This window comes from Pelophylax lessonae, assembly GCF_965119305.1.
Source record: "Pelophylax lessonae genome assembly, chromosome: 3".
NCBI classification, from domain to species: domain Eukaryota; kingdom Metazoa; phylum Chordata; class Amphibia; order Anura; family Ranidae; genus Pelophylax; species Pelophylax lessonae.
In genome coordinates, this window is record NC_138770.1 from 519,037,682 (window position 1) to 519,059,831 (window position 22,150).

General features: G+C 41.9%; 1 protein-coding gene across 1 annotated transcript in view; it reads left to right on the forward strand.

Moving 5' to 3' along the window:
- ADGB (androglobin) overlaps positions 1 to 22,150 on the forward strand; it is a 488,973-nt gene that overhangs the window by 303,956 nt on the left and 162,867 nt on the right. Inside the window, exons 15-16 of the mRNA XM_082252536.1 lie at positions 15,009 to 15,117; positions 16,585 to 16,720. Coding sequence (XP_082108662.1) covers positions 15,009 to 15,117; positions 16,585 to 16,720 — 245 coding nt within the window. The remainder of the gene's footprint in view (positions 1 to 15,008; positions 15,118 to 16,584; positions 16,721 to 22,150) is intronic.

Genomic DNA, 22,150 nt, shown 5'->3' on the forward strand with positions numbered 1-22,150 from the left:
CTGAAGGTTTGAGGGTGCTGCCTGTTCCATACTCCCCCTACTCCTAGCCTTTTAGGGGTACAAACAATAGTAATTGGGGCCTAGTGTGGTTGTGTACGTGTGATATACATACACTTTTTTGGGATCATATTTTCTATTCCGCTATTTAATCAAAAACCTTTGGGGATCAGTTAAATTGGGGGATAGTCTGTGTTGGTACGTGTGAGAGAGATCCACCTTTCCAAGTTGTTGGGGTTCATCTCATACTTCTGAAGGTTTGAGGGTGCTGCCTGTTCCATACTCCCCCCTACTCCTAGCCTTTTAGGGGTACAAACAATAGTAATTGGGGCCTAGTGTGGTTGTGTACGTGTGATATACATACACTTTTTTTGGATCATATTTTCTATTCCGCTATTTAATCAAAAACCTTTGGGGATCAGTTAAATTGGGGGATAGTCTGTGTTGGTACGTGTGAGAGAGATCCACCTTTCCAAGTTGTTGGGGTTCATCTCATACTTCTGAAGGTTTGAGGGTGCTGCCTGTTCCATACTCCCCCTACTCCTCATCTAGCCTTTTAGGGGTACAAACAATAGTAATTGGGGCCCAGTGTGGTTGTGTACGTGTGATATACATACACTTTTTTGGGATCATATTTTCTATTCCGCTATTTAATCAAAAACCTTTGGGGATCAGTTAAATTGGGGGATAGTCTGTGTCGGTACGTGTGAGAGAGATCCACCTTTCCAAGTTGTTGGGGTTCATCTCATACTTCTGAAGGTTTGAGGGTGCTGCCTGTTCCATACCCCCCCTACTCCTCATCTAGCCTTTTGGGGGTACAAACAATAGTAATTGGGGCCTAGTGTGGTTGTGTACGTGTGATATACATACACTTTTTTTGGATCATATTTTCTATTCCGCTATTTAATCAAAAACCTTTGGGGATCAGTTAAATTGGGGGATAGTCTGTGTTGGTACGTGTGAGAGAGATCCACCTTTCCAAGTTGTTGGGGTTCATCTCATACTTCTGAAGGTTTGAGGGTGCTGCCTGTTCCATACTCCCCCTACTCCTCATCTAGCCTTTTAGGGGTACAAACAATAGTAATTGGGGCCCAGTGTGGTTGTGTACGTGTGATATACATACACTTTTTTGGGATCATATTTTCTATTCCGCTATTTAATCAAAAACCTTTGGGGATCAGTTAAATTGGGGGATAGTCTGTGTCGGTACGTGTGAGAGAGATCCACCTTTCCAAGTTGTTGGGGTTCATCTCATACTTCTGAAGGTTTGAGGGTGCTGCCTGTTCCATACCCCCCCTACTCCTCATCTAGCCTTTTAGGGGTACAAACAATAGTAATTGGGGCCTAGTGTGGTTGTGTACGTGCGAGATACATACACTTTTTTTGATCATATTTCCTATTCCGCTATTCAATAAAAACCTTTGAGGATCAATTGAATTGCGGGATAGTCTGTGTCGGTACGTGTGAGAGAGATCCACCTTTCCAAGTTGTTGGGGTTCATCTCATACTTCTGAAGGTTTGAGGGTGCTGCCTGTTCCATACTCCCCCTACTCCTCATCTAGCCTTTTAGGGGTACAAACAATAGTAATTGGGGCCCAGTGTGGTTGTGTACGTGTGATATACATACACTTTTTTTGGATCATATTTTCTATTCCGCTATTTAATCAAAAACCTTTGGGGATCAGTTAAATTGGGGGATAGTCTGTGTCGGTACGTGTGAGAGAGATCCACCTTTCCAAGTTGTTGGGGTTCATCTCATACTTCTGAAGGTTTGAGGGTGCTGCCTGTTCCATACCCCCCCTACTCCTCATCTAGCCTTTTTAGGGGTACAAACAATAGTAATTGGGGCCTAGTGTGGTTGTGTACGTGCGAGATACATACACTTTTTTTGATCATATTTCCTATTCCGCTATTCAATAAAAACCTTTGAGGATCAATTGAATTGCGGGATAGTCTGTGTCGGTACGTGTGAGAGAGATCCACCTTTCCAAGTTGTTGGGGTTCATCTCATACTTCTGAAGGTTTGAGGGTGCTGCCTGTTCCATACTCCCCCTACTCCTCATCTAGCCTTTTAGGGGTACAAACAATAGTAATTGGGGCCTAGTGTGGTTGTGTACGTGTGATATACATACACTTTTTTTGGATCATATTTTCTATTCCGCTATTTAATCAAAAACCTTTGGGGATCAGTTAAATTGGGGGATAGTCTGTGTTGGTACGTGTGAGAGAGATCCACCTTTCCAAGTTGTTGGGGTTCATCTCATACTTCTGAAGGTTTGAGGGTGCTGCCTGTTCCATACTCCCCCTACTCCTCATCTAGCCTTTTAGGGGTACAAACAATAGTAATTGGGGCCCAGTGTGGTTGTGTACGTGTGATATACATACACTTTTTTGGGATCATATTTTCTATTCCGCTATTTAATCAAAAACCTTTGGGGATCAGTTAAATTGGGGGATAGTCTGTGTCGGTACGTGTGAGAGAGATCCACCTTTCCAAGTTGTTGGGGTTCATCTCATACTTCTGAAGGTTTGAGGGTGCTGCCTGTTCCATACTCCCCCTACTCCTCATCTAGCCTTTTAGGGGTACAAACAATAGTAATTGGGGCCCAGTGTGGTTGTGTACGTGTGATATACATACACTTTTTTGGGATCATATTTTCTATTCCGCTATTTAATCAAAAACCTTTGGGGATCAGTTAAATTGGGGGATAGTCTGTGTCGGTACGTGTGAGAGAGATCCACCTTTCCAAGTTGTTGGGGTTCATCTCATACTTCTGAAGGTTTGAGGGTGCTGCCTGTTCCATACCCCCCCTACTCCTCATCTAGCCTTTTAGGGGTACAAACAATAGTAATTGGGGCCTAGTGTGGTTGTGTACGTGTGATATACATACACTTTTTTTGGATCATATTTTCTATTCCGCTATTTAATCAAAAACCTTTGGGGATCAGTTAAATTGGGGGATAGTCTGTGTTGGTACGTGTGAGAGAGATCCACCTTTCCAAGTTGTTGGGGTTCATCTCATACTTCTGAAGGTTTGAGGGTGCTGCCTGTTCCATACTCCCCCTACTCCTCATCTAGCCTTTTAGGGGTACAAACAATAATAATTGGGGCCCAGTGTGGTTGTGTACGTGTGATATACATACACTTTTTTGGGATCATATTTTCTATTCCGCTATTTAATCAAAAACCTTTGGGGATCAGTTAAATTGGGGGATAGTCTGTGTCGGTACGTGTGAGAGAGATCCACCTTTCCAAGTTGTTGGGGTTCATCTCATACTTCTGAAGGTTTGAGGGTGCTGCCTGTTCCATACCCCCCCTACTCCTCATCTAGCCTTTTAGGGGTACAAACAATAGTAATTGGGGCCTAGTGTGGTTGTGTACGTGTGATATACATACACTTTTTTTGGATCATATTTTCTATTCCGCTATTTAATCAAAAACCTTTGGGGATCAGTTAAATTGGGGGATAGTCTGTGTCGGTACGTGTGAGAGAGATCCACCTTTCCAAGTTGTTGGGGTTCATCTCATACTTCTGAAGGTTTGAGGGTGCTGCCTGTTCCATACCCCCCCTACTCCTCATCTAGCCTTTTAGGGGTACAAACAATAGTAATTGGGGCCTAGTGTGGTTGTGTACGTGCGAGATACATACACTTTTTTTGATCATATTTCCTATTCCGCTATTCAATAAAAACCTTTGAGGATCAATTGAATTGCGGGATAGTCTGTGTCGGTACGTGTGAGAGAGATCCACCTTTCCAAGTTGTTGGGGTTCATCTCATACTTCTGAAGGTTTGAGGGTGCTGCCTGTTCCATACTCCCCCTACTCCTCATCTAGCCTTTTAGGGGTACAAACAATAGTAATTGGGGCCCAGTGTGGTTGTGTACGTGTGATATACATACACTTTTTTTGGATCATATTTTCTATTCCGCTATTTAATTTAACTGGGCCTCCATGCGAGACCTGTGTGCCTTGTTGCGCTGTTTTGAGTACTCCACCAACATGGCCAGTGGCAATGACGCCGTTCTCAGCTTAACTATCCCACTTCTATGCCTCCTTGAAAAAACAATTCGGGCGATGATGGAAGAGGATGTGGCACAGGATGAGGAGGAGGAGGAGGATGAAGAGGTAACATTTCCAAGGCTTTCAGGGCAGTCATTCGCAAGGGGCTCCGAGGGTGGGTTCCTGCACACGCAAACGCCAGGGACGCAATTGTCCAGCAGGGGCACAGTTCTGGAGGATGAGGAGGATGAGGAGGAGGAGGAGCTGGAGGAGGAGATGGAACCATGTTCACAGCAGGGTGGCACCCAGGCCAGCTCATGGCCATCACTGGTGCGTGGCTGGGGGGATACAGAGGACACGGACGATACACCTCCCACAGAGGACAGCCTTTCGTTGCCTCTGGGCAGCCTGGCACACATGAGCGATTACATGCTGCAGTGTCTCCACAACGACCGCCGAGTTGCCCACATTCTAACTTGTGCTGATTACTGGGTGGCCACGCTGCTGGATCCCCGTTACAAGGACAACGTACCGTCCTTAATTCACTCACTGGAGCGCGATCGCAAGATGCGCGAGTACAAGCGCACGCTGGTAGACGCCATGCTGCTGGCATTCCCATCTGACAGCGGGGCCACAGTGGAAGCACAAGGCAGAGGAGGAGGAGGAGGAGGTCGCCAACGCAACCAGGGCACCGCCAGCACCTCAGAAGGCAGGGTTAGCATGGCCGAAATGTGGAAAAGCTTTGTCAGCACGCCACAACAAACAGCAGCACCAGCAGCTCAGATGGAACGTCTTAGCAGGAGGCAGCATTTTACCAACATGGTGGAGCAGTATGTGTGCACACGCCTACATGTAGTGAATGACGGGTCTGCCCCCTTCAACTTCTGGGTCTCCAAATTGGGCACATGGCTTGAGCTTGCCCTTTACGCCTTGGAGGTGCTGGCGTGCCCTGCAGCCAGTGTATTATCTGAACGGGTATTTAGCACGGCTGGGGGCGTTATAACAGACAAGCGCAGCCGCCTGTCCAGAGACAATGTGGACAAGCTCACGTTCATTAAAATGAACCAGGCATGGATCCCACGGGACTTTTCCGTACCTTATGCAGAATAGCAATGGATACCGACCTTACCCACCCATTGTTCCATTTTTGCTCTTTCTCACTCTTTTGGGGTGTACCCTCATTTAAAATTTTTGAAAAGAAGCAGTGTTGGCTACCTCGTCCTCCTCCTCAGGGCCAGATTAATGTAGGGGCTATTGGAGCTGCAGCTCCAGGCCCCTACCTTTTATATAGGCCCCGGGTTGGCCATATTCACTGTTACCGCTCTTCTGTCACTTGTAAACACAGAAGTCTGGCTTCTATGCTCGCTTCCCCAGGCAGCACCCTCAGAACCTCCCCACACAGCGTGAAGGCCGGACAAGGAGGGACAGTTGGCGATGCATGGATGTGTTTATGGGCTTCAGAGACAGCATCCCATGTTGAATTAGGCATGCATGGCTGCACCCTTCCTCCTCTGGGTGCATGGCAAGGCACGGCCCTTAAGGCCCTTCAAAATCCTCAGCACCAAGCCCATGATGCTGTTAATCCGGCCCTGGTCCTCCTCCACCGCCGCTTCCACCTACACCGCCCATAGGTGTGCGCAGCCTATTGCATTAAGGTGTGCACCCCAAAGTTGAAATACACATGCATGTGTTTGCCAGCAGGGAGAGTAATGTATCGGGGCCATGTACCTGTAGGCAAGGAGAAATAGAGCAGAGCAGGTCCCAGGGAGATCTTTCCCATCTCCTCACTGGCAATGCTATGTGCCCTAGGTGATTAGGGTGTGCCCAGGCACACCCAGCACACCCTGTGCGCACGCCTATGTCACCGCCACATCCACCACCACCTCAACCTCCCTCCTACTCCATATGGGCCTCGTCCTTCAGAGATGAAGAAGAACATTGTTTTATTTTTCTGTTTTTTTTTTGTTGTTTTAAGTTATTTCCCTATCCACATTTGTTTGCAGAGCACTTGCCATGCTCTTAATTACGTTTTGCTGCCATTTGCAGCACTCTAGCCCTTTCCTTTGGTGTTTTAGAGCCATTTTAGTGCCTTAAAGTTCGGGTCCCCATTGACTTCAATGGGGTTCGGTGTCCGGGAAAAGTTTGGTAAAAGTCCGGGACACGGACCCGGACTTTTTTTTAAAGTTCGGCCGAACCCGTCGAACACGGACATCTAGGTGTTCGCTCAACCCTAACTGCAGCTCCTTAGTGATTTTAATAGTTGTGAGCGCGAGATTTGTTGATTATATTAGCAACAGCTTAATTGTCATAGACCAGCTGCCACTTCATTTTCCACTCAATTGATTAAGTCAGAACGATTGCAAAGAAAATATGTTGGGGCGTTCAAAGGACGATTCACCAGGTTCACATAGAGAAGGCACAAATGTTACGCCCCTTGCATATGGAATTGGACACACTGTATGCTGCCCTATTTGAAGAAAAAGAAGAGAAAGCCGATTATAATTTAGTGACGTACATAATATAAAAAGTGATGCTTTTACCTACTTAATTCAGATTTTGCCTGGAGATGAGCTTTAAACCTTCAGATATCTAGGGGCCCATGTTCTCTTTGCTATTGACATGCGTGGTGTCATCAGATTCATAGACCACTTTAGCAAGAAGGTTTTGGACGCCTATGAGTATGATAAGGGATTTAGATAGATTGCCAAAGGATTTGAAATCAATCATTCCACTTTGAAAGCTGACCAGTTAATGCTAAAAGAAGACCTCCAAGTGCACCATGATTTTATTGTGGGATCTGCAGGTAACTATTGCAACAGTTGGTGTAAAAAAAAGCTTGCAGCTACAGTCAGAAAGAGATTGTACCAATTTGACTGCTTTCTATTCGGCTTAGGCATATAAATGTCCTGGACGAGAAACTGGTATACCAAGCCTCAGCTTCTGTCTATTTTGTATTTATCTAAACCCAAGCACTTAAGCCAAACGTTTGTCTGCACGTTCCTGTAGTGCCAACCCTTTTCTTCCTTCTTTATATTTTCTGCTTTGTGTTCAATTCTAGATGGTGATCCTACCAGCAAAGTGTGTCTACAGGCACTTCCTTTTGTAGGGTGCCAACAGTTACTTAGTTTTATTCTTTCCTGCGTGTTTATGAGCTGGACTATAAGCAACTATGCCAATGTACAGTACAATGCTGGAGTGCACACCCATCTACAGAACAAAGAATGTACTAGAAGTGCACAGAGCAGGGAGAGAAAACATCAGCAAAAAAGGGGGAAATTGTATTTTTTAAAGAAATAACATTTTATACTTACAGTGCTTTAGAAAGCTACGTTTTCTTTTTAAGAGTTTATTTTTACTTTTTACTTTACCATTTCAATTAAATAAAATTGGTAAAGTTAAGTAGGCAGTTTCCTTTTCCATCTGTTGAGTGAATACAATAGTATAGCATGAAAGGGCTATAAATAACTAAATAGTTTGAATTATTGATTCAAGGTGATGAAGGACGGGATAAGAGGACAAAATTGAGAGTGAAAACAGTGTTGCTCAGGAGACTTTCTCAAACTTTTTGACCTCTGAGTCTTTCATCTTTAATGTTGACACAAAGCATTCACGGGATTAATTATTTAGTGTTAAGTAGGCTCTTGACTTACTGCTTATTGTGCATGCAATTTTAAGTTTGTACTTAACACCTTCCGACATTTACATTAATTACAAATGAAGAGCACTTCAGAAATTATCATCTATGGAGAGATTGTAAAACATAAATGTAGCATCAATATGTAATATTACTTTATGTTTAATCATATCCTGCTTGACCTTGGGTAATTTTTTTTTTTTTTTATCGGCAGCAGAAGATAAAGATTCTGTAAATATTACAATCTTCAACAATAGATGTGAGATTTAGTTTTTTGTTTTATTTTGTTTTTTTTTTATTGACTATCCAATCCAGCTTAGAATTAAAACACTGAAAGTTTACAATGACTTCAATTACTACATATACTGTATATATATATATATATCTTTATATATATATATATATATATATATATATATATATATATATATATATATATATATATATATATATAAAAATATACTATTTAAATATATATTTTACACATTTTTACACAGGGAATTTACTAAATGGTTTGGTAATGTCCACTGTCAGAATCAAGATAGAGACCTCATAATCCAGCCTCCTTTATTTCTTCAGAGTTTTACCTATTCCCATGCCCAGCCATATCCTCCATATTGAATAGAGAAAAATTCTAAAATTTATATTGAACACACAAAGACCTAGACTGGCATCCCATATCTTTTCACTTATCTATATCACTGCAAGTTGTCTGGTGGGCTTAGGCTCAGCGTTTTGTAGCTTGAAGCTCGAAGCTCCAAAACGTCGGAGGAGAATCTATTATTTTCTATGGAGTTGGTTCACATGTTCACTCCAAGTCACCTGAAGCCGAACACCTGAAGCTCAAAAAAGCTCTGGAACATTTTATTGTCAGATTTTTTCAGGTAGATTTGAGCGTTTTTGGCTCCTTTTTATTCCTATAGAAATTAATGGAAACCCGCTATTTGCGTGTTTTTGTGCGCATTCGCGCATTTTGCTGTGCGTTTTTCACGATTTGCTGCTCAAATAAAAAAATGTAAAAAATAAAACAGTAATATTATATGAATAAATAAATGTAAAATAAATACACAAGTAACTAAAAATCATCATAAATAAATAAAATAAATTAATAATATGTAATATTACATAAATAAATAATCGCCCCCTAACCTTAAAAAAATTAAAATAAATGATTATTATTATTATTATTATTATTATTATTATTATTATTATTATTATTATTATTAATAAAATAATAATAAATAAACACCCAAAACTCCCCTCCAAAAAACAAAAACAAAAAAAAACAAACAATAATAATAATAATAATAATTTCTTTATTTAGTGTTAGGGTTTGGGTGTTTAGTTATGTATTCATTTTTTAAGGGTTAGGTGTTAACGTTAGGGGTTAATTATTTATTTATTATTATGTAGTATTCATTTATTGAATGTATTTATCATTTTTTTATGATTATTTTTATTTATTTGTGTATTTTTTTTTAAGTTGAATAATTTATTATTATTAGTATTAGTAGTAGTATTAGTAGTATTAACACCCTAACCTTAACAAGAAAAATAAAAATAAATAATAAATAACCTTAACCCCAACTCCTAATCCTATCCTATCCTTTACTCTAACCCCTTACCCTAACAGAAAAAAAAAATTTAATAAATGAATAATAATAAAAAAAAAGAAAAAAAAGCTAAATGAAAAGCTAAAAAAAGCTGAAATACCTAGCAACAAATGATGCAACAGATAATAGTTTTCTCTATTGGCTAATAAAAATGGGCAAAGCTCAAATACGCTGTATAACAATTGCGCATAAAAACGTGCAAAAAAAAAACCACCGGAAAAATGCTCAGGTGTGAATGCAGCCTTAGAGTTCCCAAATTAGGGAAAGAGTTTGCCACATATTATTGTCTCTTTATGCTACCCTTGGATTTTCCATATGGTTTTCCTTAAATATCATGTAAGCTCCCCTATCCCAAATTACAATCCGATTTTGACCTCCCAAATTTTAGACTGCCCTAAATAGAACCTATCGCACAGCAATCATTGAAGGAATGGAACGCAGTCAAATACTCTAGCAAAATAATCTTGCCCTATCTTCTGTTGTCAAGCATTCCTCACAATACTTCATTCCTCCCAATCTTTGAGAACCCCCTAGTTTTTTTGGTGGTTTGCAAAAGGCATCAAATACACCTGTGAACTGTGAACTTTCATTGAATGTATCAAGGCATTTACAGTGAGTATAGAAAATAATCACCCCACTTTAAAATAATCACATTTTGTTGCTTTGTAGCCTGAAATGAAGACATACACAGTTTTTGTTTTATCCAGCTTCATTTACTAGTGCAACCTATAACACCCAAGTAAAATATATAATACCAACATGTCAAAAAAAAAGAAAAAAATGTTGCTTTAATTACAGCCTTTATTCTGTTAGGATTTGTCTCTACTAACTTTGCACATCTAGACTCTGCAATATTTGTCCACTCTTCTTTGCAGAACTGCTCAAGTTCAGTTAAATTTGATGGTGACCGTTTGTGGACTGCAATCTTCAAGTCATTACACAGATTTTCAATGGGGTTTAAGTCTGGGCTCTGACTAGGCCATGCAAGTACATTCACCTTTTTCTCCTTCAATCACTGGTCATTTTTGCTGTGTGCTTTGTGTCATTGTCATGTTGGAAGGTTAACCCTTCTTCCCATTGACAACTTTCTGGCAGAGGGCAGCAGATTTTCCTTGACTGTGTGACACTGATGGCAATGTGACACTGATCACATGGTGACACTGATGACACTATGGGCACGGTGACACTGATGACATGGGCACGGTGACACTAAGGCAGGGTGACACTGATGCCACATGACACTGATGGCAATTATGACACTCTGGCACTGACGACACTGGTGGCACTGTAGGCAATGATGGCACGGTGACACTGAAGGCACTGATGACACGTGGCACTGATGACTGATGGGCACTGTGACACTGTTGGGCACTGGGACACTGGCAGGCACTGTGACACTGATGGGCACTGTGACACTGATTAGGCACTGTGGCACTGATTGGGCACTGTGCCACTGGTTAGGCACTGTGACACTAGGCACTGTAAAAACTGGGCACTGTGACACTGGCCACTGATGGGCACTTTATTTGGTAAATTGACTAACAGGTCAGCCTCACAGATTTCTCTCCTTCCTCACAAGTGATCTCTGTGTGAGGAAGGAGAGCTGACAATGAAAGATGATCTCATACGTTTACATTTGAGATCATCTCTCATTGGACAGGCCGATCACATGGTAAGTGGCCGCTGTGATTGGCCATTTACCACGATCTGTGATTTCTGTGTCCAAGGGACATAACCGACACAGAATTTTCCCGATGCGCACCCGCGAGGGGAGCGGGGAACCGGGAGGACATCATTGTACGCCCTCCCGAGAATTAGAGGCCGCGCTGTAGCTGTCATTTGGCTATAGCGTGGGCGGGAGGTTGTTAAGGACAAGGAAAGGTGACTGCTCTGGGCTGTCTCCAGCAAGAAGAAACAGGAGCCATGCTGGAGGCAATTTACAGCACACACTAATGTTGGTAGCATAATTATGAGAGTTTTATTAGAGTTTGGGAGGTGGTATGTATATTTTAATTTTGAGAAAGAGACTAAGGCGCCATCTTTAAAAATATGGAACAAATGAGTAATACCCCACATCTGCCATTTTGAAGCATATTGAAGTTTAGCTTTTTCAGGATGAACTATGTTGCATCATATTGGGATGTAGCTAGTTATACCTTTCAACTGCTGCAATAGCTAGGCTTTGCACCATACCTTATACATAAAATTATAAGTTGGATAAAGCTTGTTAGATTTACAGAAGTGTAGGGACTCTAGACCCCTGGGAAGATCTCAATGTCCTCATTCTTTATACTGTTGACCTTAGGTAATTGTGTTGTGGATTGGGTTTTGTAGATTAAGAGGAGCAGCTTGTTTTCCTTATCACTACTATGGCTTTCTGCTGCTGTGGTACGCTTTCTAATTTTTTGCAGATCTTGTCTCAGTAAGGATACCTCCTCCTTTAGATCTCTTAGCTGATAAGTTCTGATGCTTTGGGAGCTTATGCTTCTGAGTATAAAACAGCATATCCTGTGCTGCCTCCTTCCCTGCAAAGGGTGAGGTCTTGCCCACTTTACTCACAGTGTCCTTGGGCTTCTCTATGCTGTAAGGTGTACACTGAGAGAGAGAGAGCAGGCTGGGCGCAATTTGGGACCCTGGGGCTGCAGCTTTAACTTGTTCTTGTGAGTCAACATGAAAGAGGGGCCATCAGAATACTCCAAGGAGTACCTGGGACACTCTCTAGCTGTATATGGGTGAGTATGAGCAATAAATCTACCGGTGGAAAGATTGCAGCTGAGATCAGTAACAGGAGCTCCAAGAGACACATCCGCTCCTATGCCTTGCTTGGTTAAAACATTTCCAGTATACTTGTAAATGGAGCCTCTTTTGTATAGAGCAACTTTTTGCCCCAGTAAAAAAAGGCTAAGCCTTTACCAGGAAAATCATATGCCTCTGTAGCTAAAAAATGTTCCTTCAATTTCTCTAGGTCCATTCCTCTAGGTCCAAGAACAATCCAAGTTCCACTGCTGGTCTTGGACTCCAAAAGCTGCACAGCAACAAGCATGTCCTCCTTGCACTAATGTTTCTACTTCTCTGAGTAGGGGGTGCCTATTAGCCTTTGCTACCCACCTGGTTCAAGCACACAATATCTCAGATGCATGGGGGAAGAATGTGATGTCCTGGGACTGCAAACTAGACTCTAGGCTCTACTTCTGCCCACTTTATGTTGTCAAATCTATCAACATCCCTGCAAAGACTAGCAAGCCTCTAAAGCTGGCTATACACAAGTCCCAGCAGGGACTGGCCGAAATTTGATCCAGGTAATGTATGGGCACCCTGGTTGTACCCTTCAACGTATGGGCACCCTGGTTGTACATTTCCCGAAGATTAGTGCCGCTGGTTATAGCCGGCAATGCTAATCATTGTGTTCTACTGGCAGAAAAGAGTCCCTGAGCTCTCACTGGCAGAAAACAATAGCACTGCAGGAGGTAATTGAGCAATTTTCTTTCCACAGTGGGTGGAAGGAAAGAAGATTGCATAATCTATGACCTGCCTAATCTACTTTGACACAACTCTTATGTCTCATGTCTATGTCTCCAATGGTCTCAGAAAAGCAGAGTTTCAAGGTTTCTACTCAAAATGTTTTCCTCTAAAGCAAATGGGGCATCCACCTCATTTTGAATCTAAAGGAAAATGTCATCAATTGCTTACCTCCATCTGGGGGACTTTGTCCATAAGGATACCTACTTGAACCTTCTTGCATATCCCCATCTTTCCAGCGCAACAGCACTACCTGCATTTTGCTGTGGACACATATCACTACCAATTCATTCCCATTTCCTTCAGTCTGTCCACTGCACCTCTCATCTTCACCAAGGTGCTACTACCTGTACTTGCTCTGCTCCATTCACAGGGCCACCCCAGAGGGGAATAATTGTCTTGGGGGGGGGGGGGGGGGAGCTGGCACAGACCTTGTCTACCAATGTCCATAAAACTGTTCAAACTCTGCAGAGGTTTGATTGGTTCCTTCTAATATGGCTCAATCCTACAACCACATGTATCCTGATGCCCATGACCGGGTTATCCCTGAGTCTGGAGGCTCAAAAAATACCGCCTTTGTGTTGGGGTAATCGTTCCTTCTGTTGATCTTGAAGATTCCCACAATGGATACCAACCCTGCAGGCCAGAGAGGAGTCTAGCACAACAGTCCGGAGGAAAGGAACTTGGTCTCTGGAGAAAGCCCATCTTCTAATTAACATAGTGGACCTCAGAGAAACATTTTTTTTTCTGTATATGTATCTGGGTGTACATCATGGTTACTCCCTGATTATGTCAGGGAGAGGCGGGAGTTTCTATGGTTTCAGCTTGTGTTTACAATAATACCTGAGTAATAGTAAATTTATTTAATGGAATGTGCAAGATCTTGTGGTCCCTGATATTTAAAATAATTGAAAAAACAAAGTGTTATCTTTCACTGTCTCCTACCTGATAAAACTCCCATATTATTTACAAACTCTAAATGACTCCCCCCCCCCCCCCACCAACCCATGTTTCTCATAAATAGTGGTCATTGGCTATATTGAACACATAATGATGTTCTGTGCTGGCTTACTATCCTTGTGTTTTCTGGAAAGGAGCAGAGATGCATATATAGGGGTCGATTTACTAGTAGAACTAATTTTTACCTTCTTTTAGGTTTTCCTACAAATACCTCATCAGAAATATGAGGAAAGTAAAACTGCTCTCAAATTATCAAGAGTCTCTTGAAAAAAAACTGCAGTGGAAATTTTGTCCTTTAGTACATCAGTTCCATTCCCATTCTCTATGTTGCCTTTAACCAATACTAAGGCTCGGTTCACACTAACCTGACTCTAAAGTCACATAACTTTCAGTGCATCTTTGGAGTCCCAATTTTATACGACTTTGATGTGACTTTTTATACTCATGTGGCATTAAAATTCGCACTAAAGTAGTTCAGGGACTTGTGTATTATCAGTTAAGACAGCTTTCATAGGGAAACATTGTTTTTTACATGTCATCCGACTGTGTGAACTGACAATTATTGATAGTATTCCTATTATTGTATAGTTTTGAAATAACAGTGTAAATTAAAAAATATGTTTAAAATAAAAACCCTATTCTTTCAAAAGAAACTGTATGGGTCAGTTTACCCAAGCATCTAATTTAGGAGCAAGGCAAGTGCAACAAATTGGACTGTATTTGAGATGTGCTTCAGATGCATTCACATTGCATTTGCAATTGACTTGTTCAGAGGTGTAAAAGTGAAAAGGTAATGCATGGCAAAAGCAACAATAGACACAAAAGGAACATGCTTCATACAGTTCATTTTAGGATTCAATCACTGCAGTCCAAGACCTTTACAAATCTATGTCAGGCGCAAAATATAAGTGTCCATGTACACTAACTATATGTTGTGTTTTGAATAGTCCATACACTCACATACTAAAAATGTTTTAATAAAACAATTTATTGTTTATTTGTCATTGGCATACAAACTTTATGATTGTTAAATTTTTCTGAAAAGATTGCAAATGACCTGTTAATTTATTCATATCGTATTGCTACTTCATTTGTGTTGGATTTATAAATATGTTATGTACTTTATTAATAATGAAAAACGGTCTCTGATTTGTGCACCTATATTATGTTGAACTTTGTGCCTTTGTAAAGTTTATTCTAAACAATGAAATGCATGTGGCAGCAATAAAGTAAAAAGCTTTAAATGCTAAGATTAATAATAAATGCTTGCTTTGCATATTTCAGACAACAGATGATCGAGATTGTGGATCTTATTTCCTATTTGTGGACAATGTGAAGCCTACAGAAATATTGGTTAGCTTTTCAGCCCTGGTACGATGGGGTGATTTACATCGTAAGTATTAAAACAAAAAATAAGTCTTAAAAATGAAATCCGAACGACATACCTACATATAACATAGATGATACTTTCAGGCGTATTTAATAAAGTATAACAAAATACAAAGAAGTGCAATAAGCCAGAGCAATCAGATTTCATCCTACACCTGGATGCAGTAAACTAAAATCAGATTGGGTTTTAGATACACATGTGCAATCTAATAATGACCTAAACCATAAAACTCAGTGTAAGAAAAAATAAATAAATAAATAAAACTCAGTGACATAGATATAAATTAACTGTGATACATGGTCAATACCATGGTATACCAGGATTTATAGTAAAACTGATTTTGCAGTTTAATCCTTGCACCTCAGGTGGCCAGACCATTTTTGCTATTTTCACATACACCTTAAATATTCAAAAGTTTGCATAAGCCTACCCATACTACATATTTTCTAACAAGACATAGGGAATTTAAAGATTGTGCTATTGGTTCTGTACTTTGCATGATAGTAGACATACAAACTATCAGCTATCTAAAAGATATAAACTACACTTTATTCATAAATACTATAATTATATGTAAATGTAATAGTGTGTGTTTTAGTGAAACAGTAAAAACCTGCATATATGTGTCTTTTAGCCCCCGTTCACATGCACGCGATCCGACTTCGGGTGGCGACCTCCGAGGTCGCGGTGCGAGCAGCGCGCCGTGACCTCGGAGCGGCCGCCACGGACTTCATAACATTGAAGTCTATGGCGGTTGCCTCCTGATCGCCCCAAAGAAGCTCCGGACCCTTTTTCTAGGTCGGAGCGACTTGTGTCGCTCCTATTAGAAGGGGTCCGCAGCTTCCCTATGGGAGGCGACCTGTGAGGCGACCAGCTCGCCTCACAGGTCGCCCTAGTGTGAACCGGGTCTAAAGGCCTCATTCAGATATTACATTGCAGAAACAAGTGTTCCCACTTGCAATTTTAAAAGCGCAACTTACATGCATTTCCACATGTCATTCATAGAGCAGTCCTTTCTTTTCAATAGTTTGCCCTATGCACGTTTGTCACCCTAAAAGAAGCACCTGCTCCATTATGGACATCAAGCTAAGAGCGATTTGTAAACGCGCATTTTGGCGCCGTATTCTGTCACGCAACATACACAGCAGAATTGCACTACATTTAGGGTGCCATTAAGATTAAAGTTACCCAAACAAGTATCACGCAATTTGCCGAAATTTGGAACCACATGCAGTATTACTAAGAAAGGTGCCTGAAAGCAGCAAGTGAAGAGAGGCTTCAGATTTAAAATGATGTAGCCCGGTGAAAGTGAGCCACATGATTAAGAGAAAGAAAATACTGTTGTAAGTCCTACAAGTGACCTTCCACAATTGTATCACAAAACAAGAAAAAAACTTTGTATTTTTATTATTATTAATGTTGTTTATAGTTTTTTTGTATCCTAATGTTTTTAGATTTGTTTTTTTACAGTGAAACAGAATTCTGGAGTACAAAAAGGTCTTCTAATAGCAGAAAAGTTTTCTTGGAAAAGGCTCTTGTATGGACCAGTTGTGTTGAAGCTAAATACTTATGGAACCAAGGCATCTGTTATAAGTCTTCCTCCTGGGTTAGTATCATGACTCGCTGGGTGTTTTATATATATATATAAAATTCTTCTGAAAAACATGTATCTGTCTGTGTCCCCGCAGGAGAGATTTCCCATCATTTCTGGTTCTTACAGAAATGGAGAAAAAATCTCCCCATTAGGGAAAAAGCAATCCTCCAGGATCTCTCATTTTTAGTATAGTTCCATGGCACTGAAGACCGCACTATGACTGTTGCGCCCTTAAGTTAGTGAATGCATCAGCAGTCAACAATAGTTTTGCAGCCAGAGAACTATTAAGAAGGCTGAATCCCTCTGTTCGGGCAACAGTTCAGTAAAATGTTCCTGTTGATGTCCCAGAGGTCAGTTCTCATCTGAACAGTTCCACATGTTTACCTATGTATAATTTGAACAAGATAGCAGTTGTGCTCTGTATATGGGCACCTTAAAAAGGGATAAAGTTAAACTAATATGATGCATATCAGCCATTAACTAGAATTAAGTGACATATATAGTTTGTAGATTTATTTGTGCAGTACTGCAGTTCACTTGTTTTAAAGGAGCTAACTCCTTAAGTTTTAGACCAAAACCAACCCTCCTCTTTAATATATAAATGTTTATACTCTCCCAAACGTGAAAACCACCTTGAAATCTATGCAGAAGATAGCTAAGTTTTACAGTATATGAATATAAAAAGATGGCTGTAGAAGCAATGATACATCTGTAACAACAAATGTCATATATGTTCACGTATTTCCTCTATACTCACATGTCTCTTCAGTTCTATGTAGATTGCTGTAGGTACCTGTGATGGTACTCACCATCACTGGGAGTGAAAGACAGATACTTAATGGTTTGGATAACTTCAAATGGGAGAGTTATATTTATCAACAATATCTTTCGAGAAATATAAAGATTTAATCCCACTTTACACTGTGAGACCTATAGCCTGTTGCTATGAAGTCTGTGAATCTTAAATAATCATAACAATGCTTAGATGTGTATTAGGATGATGTGTGTTGAATTTCAGGAGCGAGGATGGCTGTCTGCTAGTTAATTGGCTCAGGTTGATTAAATAATTGTCAGCTGTTAGTTGCTGAGTGGAAATAGTTTACTGTTAGTGTTGGTTTTTCTTTAGATATGTTAATTCTATTTCTGTATACAATTTCATCTGCATATGATAATGTAATCAGGCAACCCCTGACCTGTGTGTGGTAATCTGATCAGGAGGGTGAGATCAATGCTGCGTATAAATTCTGTGTGACTGTTCAATAAAGAGAGATTCCAGTACAAGCTAAGTTGTCCGCTAGCTTTGTATGGGGCGGCTGGGAAAATCTGAAAGCTATGTTCACAACTGGGAGGAAGCCGTATACTGACAGAAGTCCGCAAGTACGGTGTGGGTTGTGGTTCCGTTACATTGGTGGCAAGCGGTGGGATGCTTTCTGCAGTCTGGGATATCCAAACCTCCACTGGGATCCAAGGTTCGTATAGCGTATACAGATATCAGCCACCATGGAAGAGGAATTCGGAAGGAGGTTGCGAGAGTTGTGGATACAGCACAGGGGACCAGTGTCAGAGAAGGTCCTACTAGGATGGCATGATTCAATCTGCTTGGAACTCTAAGAGGAAGTGCAAGCCTGTGAGCAGCGACACCAGGGAAAAATCCTCCCCTCCTTCGAGGAAAGGTGCTGGTCGCAGTACGAAGTGTGAATGGTGTTTTTGGGGAGACAACCGCACAAGGAATGGAAAGCGGAGTTAAGCAGGCTGGTCCAGGCAGAGATGCGGTTGGACGAGAGCTATAGAGCCCTCCACTGGTATGTAACCCAAGTGTGCCCATGGACAGTGGGCAACAGCCCAACGGAAGGCTTTTGCTATGTCGGCCTGGGGCTGTTATTAGAGAGGCTGTCTGAGGACCCCGACCACGGGAGCGATTTGGAGTGGCGTTTGGAGGAAATCTTGGAATACATAAACAGATGCTGAATGTCTTGGAAGTGGACTGGGCACTGGAAGATTTAGAATTTCTAGCCAATCAGGAATGGGAGCTGGAGATCGCCTACAGACAGCTGCTAGACTCTGCTCAGCATCGGGCCTGGGCTCCCTTTGCCTGGGAATATCCAGAAGTACCAGCTAACAGTCCAGAAATCCTGACTGAAGGATCAATAATATGGCACAGTAATAGTGTGCTTTGCTCACCTGCACCCACGGTCTTCGATGCAGAGGTATTATGGTGGATGCAGCAAGTGCTGACTCACCTTGATGAACCTGTTTCTGCACAGGATGAGCTTGGATGGAGGAATGCGTCTGTCCAGCCACTGAATAAAGATATGGGAGAAGAGGAAGCCATCTTCATTCCCCAACCACGGATCACAGATTTAATTGACTTTCCATCGGAGGATGATATGGATGATAAATCACCCGCCAAAGTGTTGGCACTGGGTCCAATGCCCTGGACTTTCAGCAATTCCAGAGGCTGGGGACTTAATAGACTTTTCTGCTGAGGAGGAACATCCTAGTGAGCCTACGGCAGAAAAGCGGGCATCCAGGCACAGCGCTGCTGACCTCAGCCTGCAACAATTGGTGATCGATGAAGATGTGTGCAAGGCCACTGACTTTTCAGTTTACTTTCCTGCAGAACAGCTGGAATCAGGGCCTAACATCACTGAGCGCTGCCCAACAGCAACAGCAACAGCAGCTTCAGCCACTTTGAGAGAAGATGCCCAGGGTGAGAAATTGGTGAACACTACCTAACAGCAGCTGCACAGTTCAGAGAAGAAGGTGGTCATCCTTCCTCCCCAGTGAGAGATGAACAGCCTGGTAGCGGAGGAAGCCAGTCTCCCTCCCCAACAGTCGGAGCGAATTATGTGGAGTCCCCAGCAGAAGTGCTGGCAACAGGGCAGAGTGCTACCAACCTTTGCCCAGCACCCGCAACAGCTACAGAGTTCCAGGAAGCTGGGGAAATTGGCCCCTCACCCCAGCAACAAGCTTATGAAGTGAAGCCTCTTCACCCAGCTGAAGCGCTGGCACCCAGACAGAGAGTCAACGACCTCTGCCCCACACCTGTGGCAGTTCCGGAGGCCCAGGGTGAGAAGGAAAAGGAGGTTGTTGTCCTCCCTCCCCAACAGTCAGTGAGAGTGGAGGAAACTGTCTTCCCTCCCCAGCCAGGATCTGTGCATCTAGGAGAAAAAAAACAGGGAAAGGTTGTCCCAACCGCCAGATGAGGGTAAGGAAGATGGAGCAACTGACTCTCCTTCCCAGCAGCAGACGGTGCCCCAGAATGATGACATCCAACCCAGCAGAAGAGCTGGCAACAGAGCAGAGTGTGGCTGGCCTCTGCCCTTAATGTACAAAAGATGGAGTTCCTGTGGTAGTGGATGAGACTGCAGTCTTCACCTCTATATCGTAGGGATGCTGGACAGTCAGCCCAGATCCCCAACAGCCTGACGAAGTGAGCCCCACCACCCCGTCTTCTCTCCGGTGGCTGAAAGGACTCCCGGGCGAAGGGCCAGTCCACGCTTATCCCCAGCAGCGGGTATGTTCTACGAGAGAGGCAGAGGTTGGCTGGGTGAGTAACGCTGTTTTCCTGACAATTTGTTTGGGGTACTGGGTGGGTGCAGACATTGGGAGGGCCCGTGGAACACAGCCTACCTTAGAGGGGTTGGAAAATCCCTCTCTCAGCCCCCTGGGTCCCTCTTATGTCTAAGTCACCCTGTGTCTATAAGAAACACAGGGTGACCAAGAAGCCCAGTCTGGCCTGCCCAAACCAGACTTCCACAAACGGATCGGCTATGAGAGCTCCATGCAACCTGCCAGGACAAACTTACAAACTATGAGGAACTTTGTCAAGAAAGCTGCCATGATGGATTGACTCATTGGGACTTGTTACCCGACTAACTCAGGCACAGACCGATTGGAGCTCTGGTACCTGGTTAGTCTACCTTTGGGGGGAAGATATGCGACGATACTCACCGTCACTGGAAGTGAAAGACATATACTTAATGGTTTGGATAACTTCAAATGGGAGAGTAATATTTATCAACAATATCTCTCAAGAAATATGAAGATTTAATCCCCTTTACACTGTGAGACCTATAGCCTGTTGACATGAAGTCTGTGACTCCTAAATAATCAAAGCATTGCTTAGATGTGTATTGAGATGATGTGTATTGTATTTCAGGAGTGAGGACGACTGTCTGCTAGTAAATTGGCTCAGGTTGATTGAATAATTGTCATCTGTTAGTTGCTGAGTGGAAATAGTATACTGTTTGTGTTGGTTGTTCTTCAGATATGTTAATTCTATTTCTATATATAATTTCAACTGCATATGATAATGTAATCAGGCAACTCCTGACCTGTGTGTGGTAATTTGATGAGGAGGGGGGTTCCATGCTGTATATAAATTCTGTGTGACTGCTCAATAAAGAGAGATTCCAGTACAAGCTAAGTTGTTGGCTAGCTTTGTATGGGGGGCTGCTAGGATTTTATATCTATGTTCATGACTGCAAGGAAGCCGAATACTGACGGAAGACCCTTCAATTTATCCTGAAGAAGTACCTTAGTACAGAAAATTACTTATTATTGTAGAAAATACATCCTGTCAGATTACACATTCATATTTGATAAGGCTATTCAAGCTGCAGTGATTGTTTGCTAAGTAAAATAATCCAGAGAAAATAATCAAATCAGTAAAATAATTCTTGCTTACTGCTATGGGTTATTGCATTGTTGCAGAATGCATTACCTTGTAAGCTAATTTATATTTCATATGTGATATTCAGCAATAGTTTGTTAATATGCTCACGTGATTAAAATGTAACATAATAGTACTTACTATGTACCTAAAGGTTAACACTACTTAGTACCATTATCCCTATTAGGGTCCAAAGCCACCCTGTTCAAGTCTTATATTTACTTGTCCCCACTCTACCACAATGTTTGCTTTGGGGCCTGTTCGGCACCTTGCAGCGTCTTCTTCAAAATTCTCCCAGCCAGGCTCTACCCATTACTTTAGAAAGGCGGCTCATCTTTGAGATGGATGTTCTTAACAGTAGCTGTGTGGTTCCAGCAAAGATCTGGGCAGAGTGGAGACAGGTAACTATGACATTTCAAAGGGTACCTGATAAGAATAAATGTGCTTAAAATGCAGTTATCATTTAAGCTAAAGTAAGAACTGCAGTTTCTATGAAAACAGCTTCTGTGAAAATTATACAATAAATAATACAAACACTATGAAGTTGATTTACTAAAGGCAAATATACTGTGCACTTGGCAAGTGCAGTTGTTCCCGAGCTTAGTAAATGAGGTGAAGCTTCACTTTGCAAAGAATACCCAATCACATGCAAGGAAACTAAAAAAAAATTAGAAAAACAGCAATCTTGCTTGCACATGATTGGGTAATGGAAGTCAACAGAGCTTCCCCTTATTTACCAATCCCTAAAGCATCTGCATTTGTAAAGT